Here is a 10,474-nt window from a genome sequence, read left to right as displayed (position 1 = left end):
TAACAAAACACAGCTATTCTAATACTTTAACAAGAACTGCAAAGTTTAAAGAATCCATTCCCACCCCATGGGAGCAGGTGTGCAGAAACGTGAAATCCAAGCCCCTCGTTTGGGTCAATAAAGTTTTGCACATGGCAAGAAGAGTGGAGCCGCCGGCAGTTGCCCTGCTAAGAGCACAGCCAGGCTTGTCTGTGTATGTTTGCACATATGGCAGGGGAGGAAGCTCAGACGTTGCAGCAGATGGCCTCGTTTGAACATGTGGTAGTAGTACAGGGATTTGTGCCCCCTTCCCTCTTAGCTAGATCAGCAATTTTTATATAGCAATTATCCATAGACAAATTCTACAAAAGTATTTCCTAATGACATTTCACTTGGAGACATTTCACTTGAAACGGTGATCAAAAGCATATGTTTTTGGAAAGCTCTCTTGCCTGAAAAGTCAGAGAAAACCAGTTTGTTTGCGACACCACACAGCCACTTTTCCGCAAGAAACAAAATAGGACTGCGGTCAAGTAAGCCTGATGTGTCCCTTAACCAGAAGCAGCCATGCATTCCCAGCGGTTAACAGCGAGACAGATATTAATTTTAAAGCCTGTCATATAATGAAGACAATCTATAACAAGATGAGCCATTAAAAAAACATCAAGTCAGATTCACGCTTGCAGCAAGTCAAGTCAGCGGAGACGTTGCTGAAGACACCAGCACAGCAGGTCCACAACAAAAATTAGGGCCACGGGAGGCCAACACCAGCACTACTTTATGAAATCACACCGGCACGCAACATGTGGCAGCCATAGGAAGCGACTCTAAAACTCAGATTCCAAAAATCAAGACTGGCAGAATCATCTTGACCAAGGTCAAGTCTGTTTTCCAGCTGCTGGACTCCATCTCAAACCCTTTCCAGGAAACGCTTCAGCCACCGGAGGAGAAGACACGTCTCTCTCAGCCGACTGTTACCCAAACCTGGCCCAGGAGCTCAGGGGCAACATACAGCAAAGCAAACAACGACACAAACGCAAAGAACACCCCACGTTACAGACGGGCGCGCCTCACCTCACAGCACAATTACCACTGGGGCAGCTCTCGCCCTCATGGCAGCCCTCGAGCACGGGGTCTCACCTTCCCAAGCCCGTGCCTGCAGCGGGCACCTCCGTCCAGGAGCTCGCGGCCAGCCAGGAGAGCAGCGGGGCCGAGGTGCGGGAAGGAGACAGGAGAGGGCTCCGGGAGGCCGGTCACGCAGCGCTGCCGCAGAGCTGGAAGCGAGAGACCTTCCCCTCAGCGCGGGGAAGGCAGCGGCGGCCCTCGCGCGACGCCGCCACGCGCCCGGGCCGAGGCGACGGCCGCCCGCGCACAGCGCCACCACGCACCACCCCGCCCCCGCCGCCCTCCCGCCTTTCGCTTTCGGTTCGCCGGGGCGCCCGCCCCCCGCCCTGACTGACACGGCGGGGCACCACTGACCGCCCGGCGCGCCCGCGGAGCGGCCAATGGCGGGGCGAGCGGCGCCGCGGCCGGGCGGGGGCAGCGCCGACGGGCCGGTCTGGTGCCGCCATGAAGGAGCCGGCGGCGGCCGAGGAGGAGGTGTTGCGGGACTACCTGGCCTACTACGCGGCCCGAGGGGTGGAGGGCGAGCTGGCGGTGTGCGATGAGGCCTCCCTGAAGGCGAGGGCGCGACGGCTGCTGAGCCCGCGGCGGCGCGGCGCCCTGGACGTGTGCACCGTGGCGGAGCGGTGCCGACGGGCCCGGGGCGAGCGGGACGGCAGCGTCCTCCGCGACCTGCTCAAGGCGCTGGAGGTGCTGGAGCTGCTCTGCGTCAACCTGCTCCTCTCCCCGTGGCGGAAAGAGATCAGATCGCTGAAGGTAGCGGAGTGCCGGGGGACTCGGGCGGGGGGTGCCGCCAGCCCCGGGGAGGGCCCGTCCGGCCTCGGGGTTTCGAGGCCTCTCTCCCGGGCCGGCGGCGCAGGAGGCACGGCAGCGGCGCCCACGCCTCGGCCAGTTCGGAGCAGCGCGTAGGAGCCCCTTTGGAGCGGGTGAGGGGTGCCCCGGGCGGTGCGAGGGTGCTGCGAGGTGTCTGTTGGCCGCTGCAGGCCGTGTTCTGGCAGGGGCCGGGCCTTCAGGGGCCTTCCCGGGAGTGGTGAGCCGTCCAGGGATTTGGAAACAGAGACCTTCGGTTATTGTCAGACGGTAGAAGAGTAAAAAGGTACAACAAAAGGCTTAGACTCCCGTTATGCCGAGTTTTAACTTCAGTCGGTCTATAAGGAGAGGATGCTTTTTAGTATCAGTTACTCCTTTGGCTCACAGTTTGATGCCAGGTGGGCCAGTGTCTCTCTCGTCCAGTGATTTTACTGCCTATCCCAGCTCCCGTGACTGCAGCTGGTGAAGTGGGTATCAAAACCCCCTTCAAAAGAGAAAATGATGTTTCTTTCTGCAGCAAAGTGGTCAAGGTTACCCTGCTTCCCTGGCACACTGAATGCATCTCATTGCCCAGAAGAGACAGAAATCTTCAACACATGCAAAATCTACTTGCATTTAAACAAAATCCCTGAACACCCAAAATGCAAACTTATTTCCCTTCTTACAGCAGCAGGTCCTGGCGAGGAAAAGCCATTTCTTTCCTTCTTCCTGCCCTTAGGTCCCATATGCATACTCTCAAACAGCTGTAGATTCCTAATCTCCTCCTTCATCTCCCTAAAACAGGGCAAAGCATAAGCTAGTCAGGTCCACAGTTAGTGAGCTTAGCTTTTCATAACACAAGAATCTTAGGCTTCATTACAGTCGAACTTTGAAGACCACTGTGGGTAATCCAAAGGGCAAGACAGCCTGCTGAAGGCCTGAAATAATTATACTGCAAGGCACGAGTTGAAGAACAGCCAGTGTCTTGTGTACGGTCAGATTTGGTAAAAAATTACTGGTCATATGATAAAAAGTTACTGCTCGTATGCAGAATACTAATTCACATTTCCTGCCTCTCACCCGCTCTGATGTCACCCCCCCTGCAGTGCCTGCTCCTTACTTCCCCTCTAGAAGGAACAGAAGCTGGGGAGTGAAAAGCACTGTTGACAAATTCACCCGAGAATGGACTGAGGCTCAGTCCTACATTATACTATGGCCTTTTAGGTTAATGGACTTTTTGGGGGTCAGTTCTGTTGTCCCTCAAACTTATGCTTTTGAGACCAATGCTTAAGTGTCAGCCTTAGGAAGTGGGTAAGTCAGTCTCAAGCTGAGCAGCCTGAAAGTAAGGTACTCCAGTTCTGGAAGCCTTGACCTTGCATTCCTACCTCCATTCTGTTCTGACTTGCCTGGATTTGGTCACGCTTCAGTCCACATAGTCTCTCCTATCATAGCATTTCAGGCAAAACCAAAAACCACTTCCAGTTTACGAACTAAGCCTCATGCATGAAGTAGCTCCAAAACTGAGCAAATGTTGAACAATTAAGTTGTTACAAGCAGCGGCAGCATTTTATTCAAGTCATGTGTTGCAGACAGCTTGTGCAAAGAGAACGTGTTTTGGCAATATTTCTGCTAGAATAGTCTTCCTTCAAAAAGGTGTTTTCAAAGAAATGGCAACTTAATTTGGGGGTAGTAGAGTTACAGCACGAGTGTGAACAATGGAGAAAGAAAATGTTGCCTTGTCACCAGTTAAGAAATAGATTAACAGTGAGTGCATCATGTCTGTTTCTTTAGTAAAAGATTAGACCTCTGATTTATTCTATGAATCTTCATTTGTTTAAAAAATATACGTTCTTCAGTACACCACATAAGAATTATTTGAGTTTCTCTCGTTTGACTAAAATGATTCTTACTCTCTTCCTTTTTGAATATTGATGCTGTTAGCTAGTATCTGAGCAGGTTTAATCTGGCATAACTTCCCTAAAATTAATGTTCTACAGCAGCTATAATGCTTGAGAGGCTGACAAAATAATGCAGTTGGAAAAGCCTCACTCACTTCGATTCAAAATTCAGACTTAAGAATACAGTTTTTTTAAAAGATTTAAGTAATTTTTGAAGTACTTTTGATTTTTAGGAAGTCTTTCAAGCTTCCTTCCACCCCATCCCCCTAGTGTTCATCTGTTTTTCAATGTTGCATTCTGTTTCAGACATTCACCGGTAATTTTGTCTACTATATTCAATCTGTGCTCCCAGATGACATTGTAAAAACAGTACTGGAGAAAATAGGTTACATTGCAACAACAGCAACAGAGTTTTCACTTGTCATAAAGAGAAACAATGAGGAAACAAAGCAGACTGCATTTGAAATATTCCTGGCAAGAATAGAGTGTGAAACCATCCTCGAAATGACAAATGAAGAAAAACATGGCAATTTGGAGAAGGTGCTACAGAAGAGAACACAAATGCACCAGCATCACGGAGATAAGGACAAAGAGGATCAGCTACCCCAGAGAGAAGACACTGAAAATCTAGAAAATAAAGAAAACAGTGAGGCATCTTTGTGCCTTGCTACTCAACAGAAGTCTTCAACTAATAGCAATATATCCTTTGAAGCTGCTGGGAATCTGGAGATCAAAGATGACATGCCTCACTTAGCAGTTACTCAATCCACTAACAGGCTTCAGGAACACCAAAGGCAAGTCATTAACACTGTACGTTTTCCGGGCAAATGCTCAGACAGTGAGGACTTCTTGATCAAATATAGTGACATTGTCATAAGACAAACACCTATTTTCAGTGAGAAGCTTTCTCCAAAAGCTTTTGAAAAGAAGCCAAGAGCCAGTCTAAGCGAAGAATGTGTTTTGGCAGTCACTGCAGAGTCAACTGCAAATGAGATCAGGCCTGTGCCACTCTCACCAGGGGCAAGCGGTCCGCCAGCCTTTGCAATATTTGCTGACAGCTCTTGTGACAGCAAAACCACTTTGGAGTACAAAGCTCAAGAAGTCCCCAAAGAATCAATTGAAGCAGAAATTAACGATGCTATAAATTGCATAGACCCAGACCCTGCAGATGAACCCAATGAGCTGAAGTCTCTGCCGTACAAGGACATTGCATCTGTCCAAAACTGCAGTGTCCCTAGGGAAGAGGAAGTTTATGAGCTGTCTTTAACCTTCACAAAACTGCAAATCAAGGACACTCAGGAAGACCTGAATTATCCAGTAGAGGAAACTGGGCAACCTGAGTCAGTATCATATGCAAGTACAAGTGACAGGAATGTAAGAGAATTTAATCATTCCAAAAGAAAACATACGTATCTGACTAATGCTCCAACGCAGAACAGAGCAGCTGCACATACTGAGCCATCTTCAGATCTATGCTGTACTACTGGGAACATGGAGGATCCTACTACTGGTTCTGACAGCAAGAGACTGTTAATGGATACTCCTAATGCACATACAGGTTCTGAGTGCTTCAGACACATCAGAGAGCCCCCTCACCTCACCTACATTCCACCACAAAGTATTGATGTTCGATCCTCGTGCATAAGAAGGACCAGCACACAGGACAGAAGAAACCCCTTGCAGCCTGAATGCAACCCTCCTGAATCCAGTGAAGCACAACTGGAGAACTATAATTCAAAAGTAAACGAAATCCAGGAGCCTTATGTCATCATTGACAAAACCAATCAAGGAATGTTATGCCATCACACTTGATTCTACCAGTGCTTTATTTGTAATCTGCCTGGGTTTCTTCCTCTCTCACTTGTGGCCTTCGTCATCTTTTCAAGGAGATGATTAGCTTTGTCGAAACAGTTTAAAAAAAAAATAAACCAAAGCAAAACACCATTGCTTTTAGGAATTAAAAAAGAGAAGTAGTTGAGGAAATTCTTAATGGCCCCTCCTCATCTGGCACCTTTGACACTGAAACCTGAATGGTCACTGTTCTAAAGCATAGGCGGCTTCCATAAATTTAAATCTATTTAATTCATTAGCCAGATTACTTCTGGCTGTACTTAATGCCAGATGGGTTTCTTCAGTTAAGCATACTTCTACTTCACATACACACCCCCTTTTTTTTTTTATCAGACACATTTCTGTAGTATTCTTTGAGTATAGGATGCTGTACAATGACAGAACCAGGTAAAGGTTTCTAAAACTTGAAGACCCAACTTTATAGCTTTACAAATGCTATACTAGAGTGTACTTCTGTTAACTCATTACATTTCCTGTGCTTTGAGCTAATCTTGCTTCTGTTTCAGTTGAAAATAAGTTTCAAAAGTTTGATAACATTCCTCAAGGTTTAAAAAAGGAAACATCCCTGCACACATTTTTGGTCTTATTTTTTCATTAGGAATAATAGTTTAGATCTTATAGAGGCAATAACCTCTATTACAGGTTTTATACCTGTCTCTATTTGCTCAGATTTTTTGTGGCTACCACCACAAATTTCAAGAGAAGCACTGAGCATCTTAATAGTTCACTGCTATCAGAAGAGGGAGATCCAGCTACTGCTGCAATTTACCATGCCCCTGTTCCTGCCACTTAACTGCACCAGCTCTGGAGTTCACTAGAATTCTGTAAGCCACTTCATCTCACTAAATCTCACTGCTGTTCTCTGCCATTTTAGTGCAGGAAAAAAAGCAGATCAGGGAAGGGGCCCAGTGAGCATTACAGGATAAGGTGGGAGTGCTGCGTGAAGAGCACTGTGCTGAGAAGGAAAGGGTGCAGGATTGTTAGATCAGATCAGCTGTAAGCTGGAGTCTCAGCATTGAAAACCTCTGTCATACACAACATTAAATTTAGAAAAGCACAGAGTCACTGGTACTGTCTTTCAGCACAATCTTCAATGCTTCTTGATACCCTTGTTACCTAGAATCATAGAATCATAGAATTGTTAGGGCTGGAAGGGACCTTCAAAGGTCATCTAGTCCAACCTCCCTGCAAGGAACAGAGATATCTCCAACTAGATCAGGTTGCTCAGGGCCTCATCCATCCGGGCCTTGAACGTCTCCAGGGATGGAGCATCCACCACCTCTCTGGGCAACCTGTTCCAGTGTTCTACAACTCTCATGGTAAAAAATTTTTTCCTAATATCCAACCTGAATCTACCTCCCTCTATTTTAAAACCATTACCCCTTGTCCTATCACAACTGGCCCTCCTGAACAGACAGTTAACTTTAATTCTGCTGCAAGTAATTGTTCCAGTAGCACTTCAATGCTAAGAATGTTTTGTTGTGAAAATTAATTTAGTATAAATTGGTTATAATTGACTTTCATCCCCCAAAAATTTAGAGGAGCACATGGATTACACTAGAATAACCTCAGAAGCTGAAACGTAAAAATCTGCTCTTCGAACAACTAATGTTTGAAGTCCTGTCATCACCTGATTCCAGCAGTGTAGGAGGAATAAAACTTTGACCAAGCTAACATCAAGTGACAGGACTGCCTCCAGCTTTGGGAGAAATAGGTATTATGAATATGCACACACAAATTAATACTTCTGTACTGGGTCTGGCTAGGATTGAGATAGCTTTCTTAATAGCAGACACTGGGGATTAGTGGTTTTTTTTGTGTTTGGGATTTGTGGCTAAAATTTTTGATAATACACCAGTGTTTTGGCTATCACTGAGCAGTGCTTGCACAGTGTTACAGCTTTCTCTTTTTCTAATTATACCCCCCACAATGAGTAAGTGGGAGAGGACACAACTGGGACAGCTGACCTGAACTGGCCAAAAGGATATACCATATAGTATCATGCTCAGCAATAAAACTGGGGTAGCAGAAGGAGGTGGGGGGGGGGTTTGTCTCTCAAGATGGCCATTGCTCAGAGACTGGCTGGGTATTGGTCTGCTTGTGGAAGGTAGTGAGTTACTGCCATTGCATCACTTGTTTTTTTCTCCCCCTTTCCTTCACTTAACAAACCTCCGTCTCAACCCAAAAGCTCTCCTGATTTTGCTCTTCCTATTCTCCCGTCCTGCTGGAGAAAGCATCTGTGTAAGCACTTAGCTGCTGGCTGGGTCAACCCACCACAACCTCCTTGTTCTTCTTTCAAGTACCTATCTGTTCTTCCTAACCATTTTGGTTTTTATAATCTATGTCTTCCCCCTGTGGGGGTTATTAAAATTATGTGGTTTAAATCTCATATTGTGTCAGTTACTCAAGAACTCTAATTTAAAACTGCAAAAAACTCTTCTCATCACAAATGAAGATGTCTCCTAAGTACATAGATGACCACCAGTACTACAGGATTCATATACCTAACATCCCATTTTTATCTTTACTGAAGCCACACGATGAAAAGTATTTAACAGCAACTTACATGTGAAAAACCAATATAAAAGGAAACTAAAGACTACCACTTGAAAAGACACCTCCTTGGGCATCTAACTCCAGTAATGCCGTACTTTTGGCCTTCATTAAGTTGCACAGTTTATCTCTACTGCAAGAAACACTCTTATAAGTCTTTACTAAACTTCCCCATATGTGCCTGTGCACAATTGTTTCTGTCTTTATGGTACCTGGTATACAGGAGATACTGATCTTCACTTTGCCCCTGTTTGAACAGAGTTTTAGACCAGCATTTTGCATGTCCAGGAGCTTATGAGCAACCTCACATGGGTAAAACAAAATATGCAGAGGGTCTTTCAGAAGGGAGGAGGCATAGCCCTAACTTGCTAACAGCCCATCACAGTCCACAGCTCCACCAAGTCACGGAAACACTGGTGGAGATAGTAATGATGGACAGTGCCCATCAAACAACAGTTAAACTGCACAAAAATTATTAAATATAAGATGACCATGTTCTGCAACTCTACTTTTTGTTAATGTTTGAGTACCTGGACTGAGGAAGAATCTCTTTATGGCAGATTGGCCAGGACTAGAGCGTGTTCTGTCTGCCTTTGCCGGGAGAGCTACTATGCACTTAAAAGTTGTCTAGATGTTTTCAACTGAGTTTCTTATGGCTGCAGAACACCATTAACAAACGTTAGGGTTTTGAGGTCTTATACTAGAAACTACTTTTGTACTTGCAAATTTCTGGGAACTAAAGAGACAACTGCTTTACAGTTAAAGATGCTTGTGAAGAGACATGATTTGAAAACCAGCTAAAATAAAAGCTAAGTCATACTTAATAGGTCTTAGGCAGCAGTCCTTTGTGCAGCTGCTTCCACATGAGTAAGGCAGAACTGGGTTTAAAATCCTAGTTGTAAATATGGACCCTGAGGAGACAAAAGGGACCATAAGATTTCTGGCCCTGTCTGCCAGTGCCCTCCAGTCCCTGTTGGTAGTAAACACTGCCCCTCTCCATGGCTAATTAACTTAAATAAGCAACCACTCAAGAAGTACTGCTAGCCAGCAAGAGGGCTGCCTGGGTCTCTTTCTAAAGGAAGGTGATTTGTGTTTGTAAAATATGTGCCTATCCTCTGGTGAGCTGTCAACTTTAATTGTGCTACAGCTGGTCCTGGTTTGTCTATGAATTGAATGGGGATTTACTGACTGGTTGGATGTCTTTCCATCAGAGACATAAGGCCAATTCTGTTCCCAAATTTATATGCAACACACAACCACTTGGAATGTCTCAGCTCTCCCAAGCCTTGGATTAGAGAAATTCTCTTTTCATCAGTGCAGACACACAGCTCGGGCAGCAGACCTGGTAGCTGAGTGATACTCACCTGCACCACCTCTCCCTGCTGGGTCTCTTACAACAGTCGTTTTCCCCCTTAACATTCGTGTTGCACATACACTCTTGCCCTATCTGGAGCTAAGAAGCATAGCTTGAGTTTAGAACAAAATTTGTTGGTTTTAAAGCCAAGAATGAAAACCAAATTTCAGTGTTAAGACAAAAAAAAAAAACCACACACACACAAACAAACTCCAAAAACACACAACTGGAAAGCATACAGACACTAAATGAATACAAGAAGTTACAATTTGCTTCAGAGTTATAAATTACCATCTTAAAAAAACAATTCCCGGAGACAGTATAGCTGGGAGGGACTGGCAAGGGCTTGCAAAGCACTGAGGCACATACATGTCTCTATTCAAGTTGTCCCACCACAAAAAGACAATTTCTGAAACACTGCTTTATCATTTTTTACCTTACTTGTACATAAACACTGGGAGAATAACCACCAGTAACCCACCACCACAGCTAAAGGTCCCACCCATTGGAAATTAACTGGCACAGCTCTCTGAGATAGCTGATTAATCCCACAAGGCTCCTTTTCACAGCATTGAATAGTAAAAAACCTGAAATTAGGATTGGGATGGAATATAGTGACATCTGCAGAGCAGCTTACTCACAGTGGAAGCCCTAACAGCTCAGTGCTTTTTTGGGGGGATGCAAGGGAGGAATGTATCAGTGTTACCTGGCAGAGGGGCTCTAGGGCGGAGCAGAGGATTCAACTTGAAGCCTTCTGGCATTGAAAGAAGTAAAATCAAGTAGTGTGTATGCAATACACAGGTGGCAAACAGAGCTCCTCTGTTCCATCTCTCTCCTCATTGAACCTCTCTATATGTTCAGAGAGAGATGCTCCTGTAGGTGTGTGTTTACACAACACTCAGCAAAGCGGTGCCCCAATTCTGATGCA

At 45.6% G+C, this 10,474-nt stretch overlaps 1 protein-coding gene across 1 annotated transcript; it reads left to right on the top strand.

Moving 5' to 3' along the window:
• The first annotated feature begins 1,548 nt into the window (after positions 1 to 1,548).
• On the top strand, positions 1,549 to 6,755 carry LOC104378911 (uncharacterized). The gene is made up of 2 exons (XM_009986058.2): positions 1,549 to 1,857; positions 4,095 to 6,755. Exons 1-2 carry the CDS (start codon positions 1,549 to 1,551, stop codon positions 5,598 to 5,600), a joined length of 1,815 nt encoding a protein of 604 aa, XP_009984360.2. The 3' UTR covers positions 5,601 to 6,755.
• The last annotated feature ends 3,719 nt before the right edge of the window (positions 6,756 to 10,474 follow it).

This window comes from Tauraco erythrolophus, chromosome 15 (genome assembly GCF_009769465.1).
Source record: "Tauraco erythrolophus isolate bTauEry1 chromosome 15, bTauEry1.pri, whole genome shotgun sequence".
NCBI classification, from domain to species: domain Eukaryota; kingdom Metazoa; phylum Chordata; class Aves; order Musophagiformes; family Musophagidae; genus Tauraco; species Tauraco erythrolophus.
The sequence above is the reverse complement of the archived record's forward strand: the minus strand, read 5'-3'. Positions and strand labels throughout refer to the sequence as shown.